The 20146-nt window shown below is 38.8% G+C and overlaps 2 protein-coding genes and 1 long non-coding RNA gene across 10 annotated transcripts in view; 1 reads left to right on the top strand and 2 right to left on the bottom strand.

Annotated features, from left to right (window-relative positions):
- Nucleotides 1-6738, bottom strand: part of LOC110005077 (adaptor related protein complex 3 subunit beta 2) — a 42416-nt gene extending 35678 nt beyond the window's left edge. For 3 of the 7 annotated variants that reach the window (XM_020660536.3, XM_020660532.3, XM_020660542.3), the window contains exon 1: nt 1312-2099. In XM_020660536.3, coding sequence (XP_020516192.1) covers nt 1312-1586 — 275 coding nt within the window. In that variant the 5' untranslated portion in view covers nt 1587-2099. Of the gene's footprint in view, nt 1-1311; nt 2101-6494 lie in introns of those variants that run through there. The other 4 variants (XM_020660551.2, XM_020660560.2, XM_065956972.1 and 1 more) reach the window with 3 other exon arrangements.
- A 2986-nt stretch (nt 6739-9724) lies between these two features.
- dnai4 (dynein axonemal intermediate chain 4) lies at nt 9725-16306 on the top strand. Of its 2 annotated transcripts, XM_020660835.3 has the most exons (17): nt 9725-9871; nt 10013-10187; nt 10894-11054; nt 11358-11461; nt 11654-11810; nt 12004-12143; nt 12281-12433; nt 12538-12723; nt 12833-12987; nt 13368-13454; nt 13748-13902; nt 13989-14149; nt 14715-14812; nt 14987-15085; nt 15456-15682; nt 15817-15970; nt 16178-16306. In XM_020660835.3, exons 1-17 carry the CDS (start codon nt 9822-9824, stop codon nt 16241-16243), a joined length of 2328 nt encoding a protein of 775 aa, XP_020516491.2. In that variant the 5' UTR covers nt 9725-9821; the 3' UTR covers nt 16244-16306. The 2 variants fall into 2 exon arrangements, with proteins under 2 accessions (XP_020516491.2, XP_065813042.1); XM_065956970.1 differs by lacking the exon at nt 16178-16306 and having other exon boundaries at nt 15817-16051.
- On the bottom strand, nt 11591-15068 carry LOC110005488 (uncharacterized). The gene is made up of 3 exons (XR_002279130.3): nt 14957-15068; nt 14563-14615; nt 11591-14159 (listed from the first exon to the last, which is right to left on the bottom strand). It is a non-coding gene; the product is annotated as an uncharacterized lncRNA (long non-coding RNA).
- Nucleotides 16307-20146: the final 3840 nt, after the last annotated feature.

The raw sequence follows: 20146 nt of genomic DNA, 5'->3' as shown, positions 1-20146 counted from the left end.
ATTTATGAGTCAATAAAGTCGAGAAGTGTTATTTTTGATCTCTCTGAGCTAATGTGATTCTGAAGAGCACCACTTTTGATGTTCATCATTGGCTGTTTTTTTTTTCAGTCCAATTAACTAAAGAGCACAACGGCTCCCATGGACTTTGAATGATAACATGAGTCTGATTTACTGAACAGTATGTACATTTGATAATTGAACAGCCACGTTGCAGCAAAGCTATGAAGATATATGGATGTTGTATTTCCATGAAAAGATGATCTAGTGTGGGTAAAGTCTATTAAGACTTTTCAGGGCACTGTGAGGACTAATGACAGTAGTTACCATATTTTTTGACTAGCGATCCTTAAATATAATGCAATGTATACCCTTACTTCCATCTTACATATTGCCAGCAGTTAAAGGTAAAAAAACAAGAATCAGCCATTGAATAGGTGTACTTGTACAATGACAAATAAATCTATTCTATTCTATTCTATTCAGTTTCTGTTTAATACAGTTATACACTGAGTGTTTTTTACAATTAGTTTTTACAAACTACTTAAAAAAAAGGGCTTTGGATGCTGTGAAACTCACATTTTCAGTATTTTGTTATCCTTCACACACCAAACCAACTTGAACAATCAAGTGAACAATCTGCAGACTAATCAATAGCGTAATGAAAATAAGTATTAATTGCAGCAATGACAACACTCTCTCACTGCCAACATAACTGTCTTTCATTTGAGTTTGTCCAACAGGTGACTTATTGTGTCTCTGAATAAGCAGTTAGGTATACTACTGTAGCTGCTTGCAAGCTTTTATCTGATGTGACACAACAGACACACATCGGCTACTGACATCTGTGCATGCCGCATTACTTGCCGATGGGTCAGCGTCTGTCAACAGGTCAGATGCCCATGTTCAACCAGTGTTGTTGTGCATCTCTAGGTATTCAAACTATCTTTTTCGGCTTTTGTCCCTTAATAGTGAAGCATTTCCCATAAGCCAAACCTGGTCATATGTTCTGTATCTCAATAAGTGTAGTAGGCAGTTCAACCGAAGCAAGGCAAAACATCTATTGTGTTCATATAATGGAGAAAATAAAATCCGTAAAATAAAAAGAAATGTAATTGAAGATATAGTTTGTCTTATTGTCTCATTGTACTTGGAAATGACCGATTTCAACCCAATGACATTTTCTACTTTCCTAATAGTTCTACTTTCCTAATAGTTTAAGCTTCCATCCAGTTGCATTGGACGTAATCTGCCCTGGAAAGGAAGCAGCTAAATGCCCTGTGAACATGTATGCATCCTCTTGGAGAATCCTACCGCAAAGGTTGACTCTGGAAACTGCCACCTCCACTACCGTCTTCCAGTGGTGCTCGTTCCTCGTGGTCTCCCCCTCCTCCTCCACCACCTGAACCTCCAGATCGGAGGTGTCGCAGCTCGTCAGGTTGCAGGGCGCTGTACCAGGAATGCTGTGCGTTGTCAGGGGTCAGCACGGGGCTCTTGTCCTCCTCCTGGCCCTGGACCTGACTCTGCACCGTCTTCACAATGTTCACTGCGTTGACCGGCAGCTGCAGCAGCCTCTGCATGGTGGTCATGCTTGCAACTTGGCTTATGGGAAAAACCTGTAGAATCCCTGGTGGATTAAGTGCAAAAACAGCACTTTTCTTAAACTGATCCTTTGTCTTAATTAGCTGGATCAATTCTTTAGATTTCCCAGAGCAGAGAGGCGCCTCAGGTATAAATACTCCTTTGAGGTTAAATACATCCAATGTGGATCATTTTTGCTGAAATGATGCAACAAACCTCTTCAGAAATGCTCCAGTGTCTTCCAAATAGTCTTCTCCACGGTGACAAGAATGATATACTCTTTGTATACTCTGTCCAAATCCACACGAGACCCAGTACACCATAGGTTTTCTTCTTACTGCTGAGTCTGTACGCATCCAGTGAGGCAGCAGGCATCAGCTGCTCAGTAAATGGATGCTCGACAGAGAGGGGCGTGGAGTTTTATTCGCCATAAAGCCTCCTCTCCTCTCGCGACTCCTCCCTCTCTCTCTCGCTCTCTCTTTCTCTCTCTTTGCCTCCCTGTACTACACACATCCATGTATCCCAGCTCTCCAACGATGACACAGCCTCTCCCATCTTTGGCCACGTAATCATCACCCCCCCCCCCCCCCCCCCGCTTCATGCTTGTCATCTCTGCCTCCGCCTCCAGCAGCTAGAAGTCTCGCTTACCTCATTCACCTTTACTCTCGCTCTTTCACAGCTTTCTTTATCTGTCTCCCCACCTAACAAACCCTTCCCCGTACCAGACAGATGCTTTTACATATCACTAACACCTCCTGCTTATTAGGTGAAAAATGTCCCCAGTCCTATTCATTTTTAATACTCCTTATTTTTCATTTCTGGTCTTTCGTGACTCAGCTTTCTTGGCAGAGTCGTGATCAGGACAACTCTCTCTCTCTTTCTCTCTCTCTCTCTCTCTCTGTCTCTTTTTCTCTCGCTCTCTCTCTCTCCCACTCTTTTCTTTTTGGCTGAAACCAAAATAACTGCCTTGAAGCACAACTCACATATGCTCTTCGTGTGATCTTTAACAGCTCAGTCAGGTGTTGAAATTAACCAAAGACTAATTGGATTTTTAACCTGTCTTGTCAACAAGCTACACAGCCCAGGGCTTCAGCATTCTTAACGATCATGGCATTAAATTAAAGCAATGTTGGATATAAAACAGCAAGATGATCATTGAACAGATTGGAGCCTTTGATCTCTTGAGTTCTCAATGTTTTTGAATGAGATCTACTTTAAAAAATCCCCAGAAATATAGTCATTATCTAAAACAATTCAATAATAACCAATTTTTGTAAATCTCTAATTATTCTCACAACAAAGCACTGATGCTGCCAAATGTTACTTAAAAAGTATCTGTGTTCATTTCCCCTTTTTATTGTCAAAATGTCTGATTTTGGATACAGTGCTGTGGTATCAAATTCTCATAATAAAGAGAGCTTAACTGAGTATATATCTCAAGAGGAATATACTGAGACTCTCATGAATTAATCAACTGCTTGAAGTATGTATCTAAGTCTTAAAGTTGGGTAATTTAAATTCATTCCCTCCCCTACTGGGATCAAAATGGAAATACGCTTTTTAGCTTTAGCTCTGTATCTTTAATGATTTCCAAAATGCTAATGTGTGTGTGATTTTTTTTATTAATTTTTTAGAGACATTTAAAAAAAACACATTTTTGCTTTTTGCTGCCAGTAAATGAGCAGATTGATGCTGCTTAAATGAAACACTACATCCAGCCGGTGGTAAAGTTAGCTTAGCATTAAGACTGTAAACAGGGGAAAAACAGCTAGCCTGTCTTTTTCTGATGAAACAAAGTCAGATGCCAACAGCCCTAAAGTTCACTTATGTTATATCGAGTGTGTTTTATGTAAAAAATTAAAGTGTGATGACATTTTGCAGTTTTATGAGGCTCTTATTCAGGAAACATTCTTGACTAAATGCACTTATACTTCTAAAGTGTGCGCTGTTTGCCTGACAACATCAAGGTGACGACAACAGCCTGACATTTTTGGGGGAAAATGTTTTGTTGCTTGTTTGTTGCATGGTTGTAGAACATTTTTATCCTTTGATACTTTTCAATACCACGTGTATTAATCATGATACAATTTCCATCATTTTAATGCAGCAGTGGTCCTTTCAGATTCACAGAATGGTAAATATTGATGTTTCTTTATTCATTTTGAGTAATTAAAAACTAGACAGTTACAATATTGAGCGCCTACTCTATTTCCTTTACCGTGGTAGTATTGTATCAAAGTTTAAATTCTGGTTTCATGACAGCCCTGGTTTGTTGTGGATCATATGAGAAGATGAATAGCTTTTTAATTTCTGTTTGTTAAAGGTCACATTCTCACAAGTCTCAAAGCTCCCCGAAACATGTCTGTGAAGTTTCTTGTTCTAAATTAACTCTGATCCTGTATTTGATCATGTCTATAAACCCCTCTATCTCAGCCCTGCTCAGAACAGGCTGTTTATGTGTCTGTACCTTTAAATGCAAATGAACTGTGTCTGACCACGCCCCTCTCTGGAAGGGGATTCGGCTTGGGCTCTCTTGTTCCATGCCCTATTGTTTACGGTGCAAAGGCAAACTCAGAGGGCAGAACAAACACCTAGCTGTGGGAGCGTTAGCCTTACTTGGCATAAATACTGAGAAGCTATATAGTAACTAGCTAGCTCAGTTTTTGTCAATTTTGTCTTCAACTTTTGTAGAAAGGAGGTTTTAATGTTTAACTCTTAAAATGATGGCAGGCTGCTTTATAGTTACAAATCAGGGTTAAGCAAAAGTGATTTTCCAAATATATTCAAGCTACCTTTGACCTTTATTTATGTTTAAAGGTTCAAAGAAACCAAAAACAACATAGAAATCTATGTATGGAGTAAAAAGTGATATTGAAATCAAGCTAATGTTAGATAACATTTTCACAAAAGAACTAGCTCCCCTTTAACTCAAAAAAGCTTCAAAATCATCCGCCAGAATGTTCAACCACATGATGAGATACAATTATTCTTATTCAATATTTGATTAAACGGCTTGAGAACAAAATGTTCTGCAAAGTACTTCAATAAAATGTGCAGGCCATGAATGAGGTTTTTAAATTCTGAAATGTCCGTACCTGACCTGACAATGAACATTTTTAAACGTGATCGTTTTTAAACCACCAGAGTGAAAAAACAGAGAGTTGAGCATGTTTTGTAGACTGAAGCAACAATTCACATCTGCCGTGTTTCCAAGGAGATGACCATGAAGGACGAGCCAGTGCTTTCATTGTCATGTTTACAGATAAACCAGTTGATCTACTTTCACTGAGGAGACATCAACCTCTGCAAACACTGATCTAGTGTAGAAAGGGACACACCCTGCTGACGCCTAAATCAATTAATGATGGCAGGATGTGCTCAAAATTAATTCACAACTTATGGGTAACTTATGGCAAACAGACACAAGACAATAAACCCTCCTCCATCAGAGTAAAAGGTCACAGATCACAGACACAAATGCCATCTACCATCCATGAACAATGAGCTCCCCCTGCTGGTGAATAATGGTATGTAACAGTGAAGCTTTTCGATGCCTCTGCTGTTTTAATAGTTTCATCTAAAAGTTGTAATTTGACTACAGTAATGGCACAAACAATAACGTTATACCGTTATAAATGTTTCTCAACTGAGATAGCTCAATTGACAAAGTATGTTTAAGCATAAGAGAAAGGAAAAGTAGGCATAGATTAAGAAACTACAGGATCCCCTCAGATTAAACATGTACAAATATAGAAGTCTGCCTTGGGAGAAAGTGTATGTGTTAAACACTTTCAATGAGGCAATAATGAATGTAATGTAATTTCCCACAGAGACGTACAGTATAACTGAATCATGCACTAAGGCACTGATTAAGGAGCATTAGCTGGCATAGCTATCCAACTGACACATGTAGAAAACATAGGTTGACATCTGTTTTGAAGTGAAATCAAATAGCTACTGAACATAACCAATCAAACAAGTACCAATCAAGAAGAATTTTTCATTAAAATCACTGTCAACCAATGCATAGCCTACTTAAACTCCCAAACATCAGAATCTGGCTCTTGTTTTGCTTGTATATGTTGTTTGGATAATAAAAATAAATCTTTTTTTTGTAACCTTTTTCCTGACATTTAAAGCCCAAACAACAACAATCAGTATCAGCCCTTTAAACTGTTTTTATGTGTTAAAAAAACCCATTATTATAATGCTTGTCAAGTGACTATACTGTGTACTTCTAAAGAGACAGAACACAACTGATATCCCTTATTAAAATCGCAATATATTTAGCAAAAAAAAGAAAATATATGGCAATGGGAAATTTTTCCAATATCGTGCAGCTCTAATATACGGTCTTACTTGTATTTTATAACTCATGGCTGGTGTTAATCGTGTTTCAGTTCATTATAAAACATAGATGTAAAGCTGGCATGCTCACAGTGAGCTGGTGTCGCTGTGCGAGCTGTCCAGCAGGGGTGGTGCTGAAAAGCAGAGCTGAGGCCTGGCATCCCCCATCTATGACAACAGGCCTTTTAAAACGTCCCAATACAAAAAGATGACATAAACACTGCCAATATGAACACCGAGCACCTCTCTGCTTTGAACACGGGCAAGGGAATGCGTGTATATTTCACGAACAGCGCTATCAATCGGCTGTTATTTGACACTAGGACAAAATCACGGTGAGAGATTCAGCACCACAGTGAAGAAAACAGCTTCAGATCAGGGGCCTGTTATCAAACAAAGTTGAGTTTGAGTGGGATTTTGGGATTCATTCAGATGTTTAAACGCAGTGAAACACATACATAGTCGTGCACCTCCCCCGCCATTAGCTCGCCCAGTAGCCTGTATCGCCCCCCCCCCCCCTAGTCTATATGACAAATGAAAACGGCGTCAAGCGGCAGGTAGCTCCGTACCTTTTGTAGTCGGAGGAGAAAATCCCTCCGCTCGCCGGGTCGTGACCATATTCAGGCTCTCCGACGCTGGACGAGCCCCCCTTCTCGTCGTTGAAAGCAGAGCTGGAGGACATTGTAGTGGCTTTATTTCTGTTGTGTGTGTGTGTTTTTCCTCTCCCCCCCCTCGCCAGCAGAGATGGAGATTTAGTGCAGAGGGCAGCAGGATATACGGCTCTTAAAGGCGCACGAGCACACCACCGTTATCTGTGAGATGCTCGCGCGGAAGGGGGGGTGGGGGGCTGATGGGTGGAGGGATGATGCCGTTGTCACGTGATTTTTGTAGTCCTAACACCCGGAAGTATTTCTCACATAGAGGCTATCTTTTCCTCATAGATAACAACAAATCAAAACCAAATCAAAAATGAAAATGTTGATGTACTTGTACTTCACAACAGGTTTAAATGTCCTGTAGGCCTACAGTTTTTTGTTTTTTTGCTTGTATAGTGTATTTTATACTAGTTAAAAGTTGTAAATACATTGCATGTGTGTTTATATTTTATTCCCATCCATTCTTATTTTATTTGCACTTATATGCATGCTCTCCTTCTTGTTTTTTTTAAACTGCTGCAACACTTGAATTTCCCCTCTGTGGATCAATAAAGGATTAGGTTATCTATATCATCGTACAATATATTATTTTATTAATTATTTTTACATCAACCTACTGACCGATTTTAAATCTTTATTGCGAACATGTGAAGAGAAAATGTAAAAAAGGATGAAGGATTTAACAAGGAATGTGTCGCTCTAAATTGGCTACATCCAGAACCTGCTTTGTTGTCCTTGTTTATATCGTTCTCTTTTTTAATCTTTTGCCAACTTAGAACTGAAATCAAATTCTTTGTATGTGTGAAAAAAACTTTTGGTAATGCTTCCCTCCCTTAAGTTATTTGAGATTTGTTAATACATTGTAAAAATAAAAAGTTATGATAACATAAAATTCAATGTTAGTTTTACTTCAAGTCTATGAAAATGTTGTGTTAACTCAATATTATGTGCTTATGTCACCTCAACTAATTAAAAGTTTTCCAACTTTGAAAAGTGTTTCATTAACTTAAAAATGGAGAGCTCTGTCGAACCCTCCTCGCTCGCAGAGACATCTAGTGCAACAGAGGGCACTGCTGTTATTTGTGCTTATCTGCACATGGAATTAAACATTGTCACAAACATGTTTGATTAGCTGCAAAACATGTTTCAATTTCGCTCTGAATAAAAATGTAAATAAAAAAAAATAATAATAATAATTATCCAATGGCTGGTGCTGACACAAGAAATATGATGCTCTGAAAATACTTTTCCTGCCAAATTGACTTATCCCCACTTCATGACTCCACTTTTCGCATGAGATTTCTCCCGAAGCACCCTGTCTCTCACCAGCTCCCTGAGACCGGTGGCGAGTCTCTCTTTCTCTGGAGACTGAAAAATATCTTCACTTCAGAAACAAAGAGAAGAACTTCTTTACGTGTCGCTGTGACGAAGCAGTCTGAGGTCGTCTGAGGCAGAGCAGCTTTAAAAAGTGCCAGTTCTCTCTGGTGAAACATGAAAACAGTCTTATGTTGGACAGGGGGGAAAACTGTGATACTATAAAGTCTTTATATAGAGTCTGCATGAGTCAGGTGTTTGACAATGTTTCCTGAATTTTAATTTCAGACGGGATTAAATTACTGGATGTTGAGGATAGTTTCTTATTTTTTACTCCATTTTCTAATATTATCTGTTACCTTTGCACTAGGCTCTCCTTGTGATGTCACAGTGGGATTCTGGTTAAAAAACAAATACCTACCTCTCCCATGATATCTCCTCCCATGGACTCCACCCCCAGCGTAGAGAAAAACTTTTGCACAGGTCCACCATTTTTATTCTTGCTAGTGAAGGAGTGATGTCTAACGGGAAAACCCGAGCGTTCTGAGAGAGCTGGTTTATACAGGGTCACAAACCTCCTCTGGTGCTTGAGTCATGTTATATTTTGACCAAAGCACAGCACAGATGTTTCATTTAGACCACAGGGGACTGTTTGAAAAGGTGGAAAAGGGCTATAATATATTATCTTTAAAGGATTGGTTTAGTTTTCAAAGTTTTTACATTGACATATTTATTTATTGCCTGCTTTTAAAGCCTCAGTTAGACCATTATTCTTAGCCCTGGATTAAACCTTGTTTTGTTTTCTTTAAGCCTAAATTAGTTCAACATTTTTGGCCCAAATTTCATCGATCCTCTGGTTCCTCAGTCTTTTTGTGTCCCATATCGTTGTGCTTTTCGTTTTTCTGATGCCCTCTTCTTCTTTCCCCAACACACACTTGCTCTCTTACCTCTGATCAATAAATCCGCTCTGATACTCCTCTCCATAACCCTTCTTCATTTGCATCACTTGATCTTTGACCTCCGTATGGTTGAAGAGGTTTTTAATTTTGGATTTCAAGTCAAAAGAAATTGAAAGACCATTTTGCCTCAATTAGATCATTTCACAAGAACTGAATTGTGATGAAAAGTTTCGTTAACTTAAAGATTTTAGTACAACGGACTTGATGTCAAGTTTATTTGACTAGAAAATTGTATTTCTTTGGAATAATCACAGATTTATCTCAACTTATCTTTTTAAATTCAGTTAATTTAACATTTTAAGGCAGCCCGGGTACTAACTTTTTTGAGTCATAACAACTAGTTTTTTTTCACAGTATCAGTTGTAAAAGTATAGCACATTTTGCTATAACAGAAGAATAACAGAAGCACTTTGGTCTTTTGCAGCCCCCTAGTGGACATGTAATCTTCTAATCCAGCATAAAATTGAGCCATGAACCATGCAGACGCTTCCTCATAATATGCAGCAGGCATTTTAATGAAATATATGATATGACACAGGATCTCTCTTTCTACAACAGAAGCAAACAGGCATATTTAAGAAAACAACAACAACAACAACAACAACAACAACACGATTCATCACTCGGTGCTCGTCTTATCATGCCTGTTTCTGAAGCCTGTTCGGGACATCCCGGGGATTTAAAGAGTTAAAAGTAGTGACTAAAGCATCTAACCCTTAGCCAACCATCTAAAAGCCCAAAACTGACTTATTTATCTGATGAAAATCTAATTTTAAAGCACAATAATCACTTTTTTTTTCTTCAAGCAAACAGAACTAACAAGCGAGCCCAGAGCGTCACGTTACCATGGCAACCTGAAACAAGCCGAAAGGAGGTTCTCAGCTGTAAAGCAACAAGTGTGTAAATAATTATCGATAGATATTACAGACTAACGCGTTTTCCCTCATTTAGGGTAGACAAAACAAATATGTACACCCAAGCGGAGAGCAAGAAGAAAGCCAGTCGTGTGCTTAACTCGTGAGTTTTTCTTTTACAAGTGTTGTTTTATGCGAGTTAACCGATATAAGTTTACCTATCTGTTGGGTGAACTAGGTGCGTTTCTACCTGTGTTGTCAATAGTAGTCGCCCTGCTTAATTGTTGTTGAATGTGTCTCCTAGGTCTTCACGAGGGATGACCAGTTCTGTTTCAGGCATGCATAAGGTCGGTATGACTTCAAGAAACAAATGGAGCTTCACAGGTTCACTGACCCGCAAAGGATCCATCCTGGCCGGTCACAGAAGCAGCAAACTGAGCATCGTGGATGACAGGAGTGAAGTCCCCAGAGCTGTTCAGGTAACACAAGTACATCATGTTGGCATCAAAAATACTGAGAGTGAAAGCCTTCACTATTAGAATTACCATTTCAAAAAAGGTCTATTGGATAATAGTATTGCCTTTGTGCAGACACCACTTTGATATAGCAGCTAATACATGTGGTGCCACATGAATTATTAACTTAGTAAAAATGCATAATTCTTTCTCACAAATGCAGTTACATAGGCATATACTGTATATTAATATGGCGATTCACAGGTAAGGAAAGATCTGCCCAAAAGTTGAAATAAAGTAGGCTACAGCACCAGGGCAAATGTTTGTGGTTGTTTTCTACTGTTGGCTGAATGTATCTGGTTTCCTATCACAATGGTGAAAGTAGAAATCTAATCCAGAGGAACAAAAGAAAGAGGAAAATACACAAGTAACAACAGTTCAGGGGAATTTTCTGTTGTGTTGATTTCTCTTTGAATGAGTTTTAAAGTTGCATGAAAAAAGCAGTACAGAATATCTGCTCTGTGTACATCACCTTCCGATGTGAAAGTTTTAGATAAGACAAAACACTAATTTTGCATTTACATTCGGTGATAATGTCTTTCCTCTTAAAAGTGACCGATAGATAGTTTCATCGTGAGTCCATATTGGGCCAAACTTATTGAGGAAGAATGAATCAGTGATTCAGTTATGAATGTCACTCTGATTGAGGATGTGGTCCTCGTCTTTGCAGGTCCTGGATGACGAAGGCAATGATGTCACTCCTCTGCCCCTGTATCAAGAAGAGCCAGGAGACAAGCTCAAGCAAGGCAAATTCATCCTGGAAGAAGTATTTTCCAGTTTAAGATCTGACCACTTAAAATCCTCTTCCACCTTCAATCTGCCCAATGCCAGGTAGACTGTCGTCATACACACTTAAGCAACATAACCTTACCATCGTGTGTTAAACAGAAATAAACCCACCACTCAGTAGTCTAGAGTACAATTATATTCAAGAATAGAAAGTGATTGTTTTGTGGGATATAATTAAAATCGCAATAATAGAATAGCATATATTTTATATGGATAAGGTTAAGTCTAGCTTCTATTCTGTAAGGTGTCTTACAGAGTTACAGTTCAGTTTCTTGTAAGAGAAATTTGGCCACAAAAATATACTCCGTACTATATGCTATCATAGGCTCTTTTCTTTTTTTGCAGCTCGTACATGGGAAGCAGCCCAACATCAAGCATGAGAGCATCAATGACCAAGGAGAGTGAGGATAGTGTTCTAGACATACCGACCCTACCTCCAGCTCCATGGGGTGAAGAGTCCTCACTTTTTAAAATATAAACAGTACTTTCATTACCTTTAGCACTTATAAAGTAATTCATCCTGCTGTGTTTAGAATTAAATGTTGTAAGTGTTACATTTTTAAACAAATATTGACGTATGCAGGAGAATTTCAACTTTTATTGATATATATATATATTTTTTTGTCACTGTTCCTCACTAGAGGTCCCAAGAAAAAGAGAAAATGTGGAACAACAGGTGACAGAAGAGATGCTGGATGAGGTAGTAGACGTATTGCTCCATGAGACAGACACCATTACCCTGCTGGACATGCCCAACAACTCTGTGTCAGAGGATGCTGAGGAAGCAGAGGCCATTGAGTGAGTGAAATCCCCTGCTTGTTTTTTCTTTTTACATCTTAAGTAAAAATGTCTAATATTCAGACACAGAAAGTGTTTCCTAAACTTTGGAGCATATATTGTGCAGTACCAGTAAAGAGCTGCATGCAGTATAAGCTCTGTGTTAACATACTCGTGTTCTTCTTTGGTTTGTAACACGCTGTTGTTGTTACAGAAAACAAAACATTCAGTATGCCGAACTTTGCAAGAACAGATTGGGAAACGATAAGTATGTGGACCGATCAACACAGACATTCAGCGAAGCACCAAAACACAAACAGAACCAGTGTGACCAGATAGTCACCCTGGATGAAGGTAAGGTGTAATTATCCATCTGATCTCCTGAGTAAACAATGAAACCCCATAAGCAGAAGATAGTACAGATTATATAGATAGGTCCAATATGTTTAGAGTTAGTAGTCCACTTACAACGACTTGTTTGACTTCCACAGGCACGATGGCAACTGTCTGGGACATCTATGACTCTTTCTGTGAGAAAGAAGAAACACCTGAAAGTGAAGTGGCTGACTTCCCTGATTGTGCTGTGAGTAGCAGTCAGGAGAGGAAAGATGACAAGAGCAGCAGCAGCAGCACAGTCATCACAGGTAACAGCATCTGGGAGAACACTGACTGAAGTACTCAAAGCTGTATCTGAATTATTTAACACAGTTTGTTAATTAAGGTTAAGTTATGCACATCTTTTCTCCAGGTAGTACCGCTAGCTCACTGTTTGAGAAGGAATCATGCAGGAGTAGTTTAAATGCAGAGCCCGACCCACAAGTGATCACGATGTCCGAGTCATTCCAACACAGCTTATTAGTGTTGGAGAGGAGTGTCATGCTAAACCTCTTCCAACCCAAGCTGGCTGCTTATAGACAGCTTCCCATACTAGAAGGTAAAGTCAAGTTATCCCTGCTTTCTTTTGTTCTACTTTTGAAAACAAATTAATTCAATAAATGCAAGTGTATTTGAATAAACATTTGAAGTAATATTGAATGTGATAGATCCTGACAGCACAGAGAAGCCTACAGCTGAGGAACAGAGAAAGGAGTGCGAGGAGAGCTCTTCATCGCCAACTCTAGAAGCTCTTTGGTCTTTCAGCTGTGAGCTCACCAGAGGGTGCAACATAACAACCATGGCCTTGAACAAGGAGAACCCGGTAACACTCAAAAACACACAGACCAGAACAACACAAAACAGCTGCTCTTGTAGCAGAACAGCAGCTTCTGTGCTTGTATATTTATATCATCATTTTATATTTACTTTATACTTTTCTTCAGACACATAGCATACCATATCATATTTATAAGCGGCCTTTGAAAACAAATGCACTCTGTAGCTGTACCTATATTACGTGAACATTTTTACAATTAAGATAATCAAAATAGCAGGGTTGCCACTGAAGTTATAACTGGCAATTTTTACTTTTTCATGGTTCCCTAGCATTACTAGTCTGTTTGAAAGTTGGAATCTTAATCTGCGCTGGTCAAATGTGTCAACGCTCATTTATTTTTTTGTTTGTGCTCTGTACTCTGTAAGGATCTCCTGGCTGTGGGCTATGGTGACTTTGTTTCCTTTAGCCAGAAACCAGGTTTTATCTGCTGCTGGTCCCTCAAAAATCCTTCGGTATGTTTATCCCTTTTTTTTTTTTTTGTTTCGATTTCCTTTCAGCCAACATCTTCCTGTTCCCTGTATCCACCTACTAGTAGAACCACACTGAGATGTAATCACATTTTTTTAAACACTTTTACATATGTTTTCTAAGTAAGTTGAAGTTTACTTAAGACAATGAATTCTAAAATGCACCCATTGGTCAGCCAAAGGCCTCACACAGTGACTAACAGCAGTTAGCATGTGTGGTTAAATGTTCCTCGTTCTTTTGGGACTAACAGTGATTGTAAATATATCCCTCTGTGCAGTGGCCCGAGCGTGTCTTCCACTGTCATAGTAGCGTGACGTCCCTGGATTTCTCAGCCAAAAACTCTGGTCAGCTAGCTGTGGGGATGTATGATGGCACAGTGGCCATCTATAATGTCACATGTCTGAACAACATGGCATGTATTGCCAGCAGCAGGTGAGGACTTTGTGTGTGTGTCAAATTAATGTTGAAATGTACACTTTTGATATACAAACATAGTTTTCCTTATATTTGTGTTGCAGTGAGTGCTCTAAAAGGCACCTGCACCCAGTGTGGCAGGTGAGGTGCATCAAACAAGAGATGAATCTGTCAGGACAGGGAAGTGTAGAAAATGTCGTCTCTGTGTCGACAGACAGCAGGGTCTCCAAGTGGCTCCTCAGCAGCAACGCTCTCGACTGCATAGGTACTTCAGTCTGCACGAGGTTGTGATTTCACCATTTCATGTTCCAGAAGAAATAAAAATAGAAAGGTGGGATTCAGAAGTAAAGAGTGACATTCTTACCTTTAACACACAACAACTCAATACAATGGGTTAATTTTAAAATATGGTTTAAAATCATCGTGAAATAATGATAGAAAAAACACGCTCAACTCCCTTTCAACGTAAAACAACGGTGCTGAATCCCGAAAAACTATTAGGACAGCGCTCCAAAATTGTATTTTAATTGCCACACACCTGTTACACACTGAAGAGCGTCTGCTGGAAATGTCAGTGTGGCAATTCAAAATACAATTTTGGAGTGCTGTCCTAATTGTTCTTCTTGTACAAATCACTGTGCTCATGAGTGTCATGAGTGTGTCATGAGTGTTTCTTACTGTAGTTGCCTGCTCTGCTGGCTTCTTCTTCTTCTTGTCTTACACTCCTTGCCCTAAAAGATTTTTCGAGAATAAATAAAGGTTGAATAAATTAAACAGTTAATATCATAAACCATCATATCTGTGTCCTTTCTGAAAAAAACTTTTTGCAGACCTGAAGAAGCTAAAAAGAACTCAAAATGTGAGGAAGACGGAAGAAAGTGTTTTGCCTGCAATGACTCCTGGTCTGAGTATTGACTTCCACCCAAATGTGAGTTAACACCAAAAATAAGGTTGATTTTTTTTGTCTGTGAAGCTGTTTCCAAAGCCAATCATTCAGTTTTCATGAAAACAATTTGAGTATGTGGATATGGGTTTTGTTTGCCATTTCTCTCACAGAGTATAAAATACATACATGTTTTGCTTGATTGCTCTTGTCCTGCAGGATTCCAGTGTCTATCTGGTGGGCACGTATGAGGGACACATCCACAAGTGCTCCATCTCAGACAGTCAGCATTCTGTTGGTACTTACAAAAAACACATTGTAGGTCCTTCTATATTAAACATTTGATTCAAGGCAAAAGTTGAATGCATGTGTGGGAAATAATGGTCTATTTCAATACTTCGCTTCATTTAAAGATTACATCGTTATGTGTTTAAGGTTGAAGGTCACAGACTTTTGGGCTGAACTCAAGTTTTTCAGCCTCGTAACTGTTTCAAACCATCCAACAGAACAGACATGCAAAAGGTGGTTTTAATTGTTCTGGTCTACAGTTTAAATATTTGTGATGGAGAATGTGGTTTTAATTCAACATGGTAGTATGGGTAAAAGTACCCTGTACAGTAATGTATTACTGTTGTTGAATAGAGGTTGATCATGACAGTTTCCATATCCCATCATGCTTGTCTCTCAGTGCCCTGTGACCCACATTGAATGGTCTCCATTTACTCCCGATGTGTTCCTGAGCTGCTCCACTGACTGGAGCATCCAGCTGTGGAGGCAGGACCTCTCCTCCCCTGTGCTGAGCTTCACATCCACTCAGACGGCCGTCAAAATTGTTAGATGGTCTCCACGCTGGTCCACAGTATTTGCAGCCGTCAAAGCAGAACAGCTGGAGCTCTGGGACCTGAATTCAAACATGTGAGTCAGACTGCCAGAGATCCTGTCCCGTCTCCCGTTTGTACTGCTTGTTTGTTCATTCTTTTTTTTCATATGATGTCACACAAATATCAGAAATCATCCTGTGTGCACTCAATTCAAATGTCTCCCTATAGACTGAACCCAATCGTAGTGCACCAAGCTAAACCTGGTGTGAGGTTTACGTTCCTGCTGTTTGCCAGAGGGACAGACTGTCTGTTGGTGGGGGACAGTGATGGGCAGGTGACCGTCTACCAGATCAAAAACCTCTGCATGGACGAAGGCAAGCAGGTAGATTTGAACCGGCCTATGTTATCTTCTACTTATTATACGTCTTCTACTCCCAAACACATAAAATACATCAACGAATAGATGGATTTATAAAAGAAGGCACAGAGTTCTTTAGAAGCAAAAATATGATTTTAAATTGTATTTTTTTTTCAACTTATTTAAGAACAGTTTTCAATTCCGACTCTTACTTTCTCTTCTTCCTTTCAGGTGGACAGTTTGGAAAACATTGTTTGCTCTGTGGTCTCCAGGCAGATTCAGACTACACAAACCTAATATATACTTTTAGTTTACAGTTTTTTCAAAGGTTGAATTCTCTTAATTCATTAACAAATAAATAAAATAAAATAAAGTCAAGAAAAAAAATACAGCTTCAATGTGATTATTTAGCTGAGTGGTTTGTGTCTTTATGAACAAATAAACGTAACAGAAAAAAACAGACAAACATGTTACGAATATGTTGAAAATATTTTCATCTGCCAAAGGGAGGCCTGGGAGAAAAGGTTCGCAAATCACTGCCATAAAAAAAATGGACAATACCTTCAATAAGAGATGAAAAAAATAACATTACCTGAACTGCTATGGAGTATGACAGACCTAAGACATGGTTTAAGAATTGAATCATTAATACAGTGAAGTCTTTGAGGGATATAATGCTAAAACAAAGAGGTCAAATTTAACCTGACGTATTGTACCCGAGTTCAGAAGTTATTTAGAAAGATTCAAATTGTGCATTTTAGCATCAAGAGACTGATTGATTTCCTTTTTGAATAAAACACGAAATACAGGAGGCTGTAGTGTCAATCAGATCCTGTCAGAGACAAACCCCGAAGTGAAGCTAATGCAGGGTAACTGGCATTTGAACCCTGTGTGTTTTCATATGCAAATGTCTATTCCACCTTATTTAAATCTTGTATTTTGCAAAAATAAAGGAACAAGTTTAAACTAGAAAAGTACCGACTGGCAGTTTGTGACAGTAAACATCACAGATGAACAGCGTGCAGGACTCAAGAATGCGTCAGCTAACTCAGTTATTCTGGATGACAGTGCTCCCTTTCACTCTCACACTGGCTTCCACAAATCACATCACGCTCTCTGGACCGGCTGGTATGTCTATAAACGACAAACTCCAGAGCGTGAAGCTGTGGAGACTTGCACTCCTCACATTCCTCTTAAAAAAAAAAAAAAAAAATAGAGGTTTCAGATAAAGGAATCAAAAGCTAAAATTTATGTGTCATAGTTAAACTCCTTATCCTCCTCCTCTGCCGCAACTTCCTCATGTCAAATTTGAAATGAGCCGATTCACACACTTACGATGCAACACCTCTAAACTACTCTGAACAAAAGGAACTTTAAAATTCTTAAACCCTAAATTGGAGCCGTCTAATTTGGGCATCATTGACTCATTATGTTTTACTATGATTAGGAAAAGCAGATTATTATTATTTTTTTTTTAGGTTTAGTTTTCAAATGTTTCCTCTCTTGGCTGTTTCCTGTACTAACCTCATCTCTTCAGTGTGATAAGGTTTACAGGTACACTTAACTAGTTAAATTATCAAAACAGCTGTGTCTGTACGAGTAAAGTCCATCCATATCCAGGCCTGCCTGCAGAATTGGTTGAGCCCCTGAAAGTCCTGGTGAATGCCTATGATATAAATCTGTTCCCCCATGTTCCTGCTTAGAATGCTAAGCTAGGCTAACTGTCTACATGGCTTAAGTGCCATAAATTTAACCCTAGCATAAAATAGGCACTTTCAAAAAAAATAAACGGAACAGAAATTCAACATTATATGCACGTATGATATATATTTTTCACTTAGAGAAACCTGACACCAAAAGCCCTGGAAAAGAGGATATAAAAGTAAAAAACTGGACTTACTTCTGTTCTGTTAATGTTTATGTATTCTCTCTGCTGACACTGTGACTCTAGTCTGAACAATCATTAAAATGATTTGTAGTAAAAACACTTTGATGACACAACACACAGACGTGTACACTCTGTTATATCTTTACCCCGCTGTGATCTATGACCCTGTAAGGTCACATTTCCTCACAGAGAGCTGCTTAAGTAAGCACTTATGTCTTCTTGAATTAAAACTCAGTGAGCAACAACAGGGACGGGAAGATATAAATCCCATGACGGGCAACGGGTCACAGACAACAGCATGTGATTCTGCACATGGAAAATGATCTGTATGCAGGATTTAAACAGTGGAAGAGGAAACATGACTCAAAGTAAAACAATTTGTGAATCATTTTGTGCAACACTTTTTAGTTTTTGAGGTCTTAGTAGTGAAGCAATGTCACTCCTTTTGCTCCTACTTTTCCTCATTACACAAAGTTTAGTTTGATTTGTAAAGCAGCAAAGCTTTGAGAGGATGTGGGAACAGTTTTGTGTTAAGTGCACAGGGTTTACATCCCTTTTTATATCCAATGAATTGATTTTGTTACGTTTTTTTCAAGCATCATGGAAAGTGAACCCGGATTTGAAAGTGACTGGTGATGACGTTTCTTTCTGATGTCCGTTTGTTGGAACACTTTCTATCATTAAGTTTACTCACTTAACTTCTCATAAAGCAGTGAACCAACCTCTGGTGCTTTAAAGGTGCAATAAAGTAGATGTCTTTATCGTTTATGTGTTACAATAGTGGTTGTGGCACTTACTTGAAATATTTTGTTGTACAATTAAATTAGTAAACTATTTGTCCTTGGATTGGGGGAGGAATATTTAAGCCTTCCTGATGAGCTGTGCTGTCTCCGGGATCAGAAGTTGAAAATGCCGTTCGTTTTGCTTTTTTTGTGCTGACTGGTTTTTCGAGTTAAAACAATCACAGCGTAAAAATAAATGTTGCAACAGTGATATGAGGTCATTTCCGCAAGAGTGAAAAACAATATAATGACAACTCAAGTGAGTAGTAGACGATGTGGACGGTGACATCATCAAATCTTCTCATTGAAAGTACATTTTCCAGATATTTTACTTGGAGACTGGAAGGAAAATGTCTCATGAAGTCAGGGTAACAGATTTGAACGTAAGCACTCAACACAAGCAGCTGACCAGTCAAGCGACAATCTCAGTGTTGAGAGCCAAAAAGTGCAGTTCCTCGAGTGTACACTCAAGGCAGGTTCCATAAGCCCCAGAACGCCCTGACACACCCTGCTAAAAAGGCCAATTTCATCAGCACAAACATTTTTTATTACTCATCTGTCTTGATTTTAATTAGTCTATGAGTTTCTGTTACTAGATTTATCGAACATTAGGTGGAGAAAATATTTCAAATATGGCGACTGTCATCGTTCGGCTTCAAAACACCTCATTAGAAACCAACGGGTGACATCACTGAGATGACGCCCATGTTTTATAGTCTATGAGTGCATTGCTTTTGTAAGAGGGGCTTGAGTAAGTTAAAGATGGAACTTTTATTTGAAGCGCTTTTGGTCACACTGTGTTCAAATATCACTGGAGATGTAGTACAGAGATTTATAAGTATTAGAAGACCACACCTAAAGTCCCTCTTAGGAAGTACTTCCACCTAAACAGTGACCTTTTAGAGGGTTAGGTTAAAAGTATTTATTTGAAAAAGGGAATTTTTTGAGGGTTAAACAAGCTTCCTGGGACCTTGTCTAGACGCTGCTGGCAGTATTAGAAACACACTAAATATCTCTAAAGGTTCCTAGTCCGTGGGGAGAGTTCTTGCAGTGGAAATGTAGCTTTTGTATGAAAAAAATTAAAAACCTGTACATGGGTAAAAGTTTCAAGTCATGTTTCCACCTGTTTTAATTTAGAAAGCCGAAATAATTGGGACATAAAACATTTTTTTAAGCAGTAGCCTTAAAACTAAAACAAGGGCACACAATCTGTGCATTTGGATACATCAATCTTTATTTGTTTACCACCAATTCATATCAAATGCCATCTCAAGACACTTTACAAAAAGCAGGTGAAAGACCTTACTCTTTGTTATTTTATGTTAACACATTATGTAAACATTCAAACAGTTTCCCAACATAATCTCTGCCCACTGAAGGTCACAATGTATAGTCAACCAAACGAAAATAACTCTTGCAATGCTTTTGTGATTGAGTGGCCATGTGCACTTAACTTTAGGATTTCTTCCCCCCCTAAACGTTGGACTGCACCTTTAATATTTGGATTCGCCTGTCTCGCGCTTTGGTTTG

Source organism: Labrus bergylta, chromosome 7 (genome assembly GCF_963930695.1).
Source record: "Labrus bergylta chromosome 7, fLabBer1.1, whole genome shotgun sequence".
NCBI classification, from domain to species: domain Eukaryota; kingdom Metazoa; phylum Chordata; class Actinopteri; order Labriformes; family Labridae; genus Labrus; species Labrus bergylta.
The sequence above is the reverse complement of the archived record's forward strand: the minus strand, read 5'-3'. Positions and strand labels throughout refer to the sequence as shown.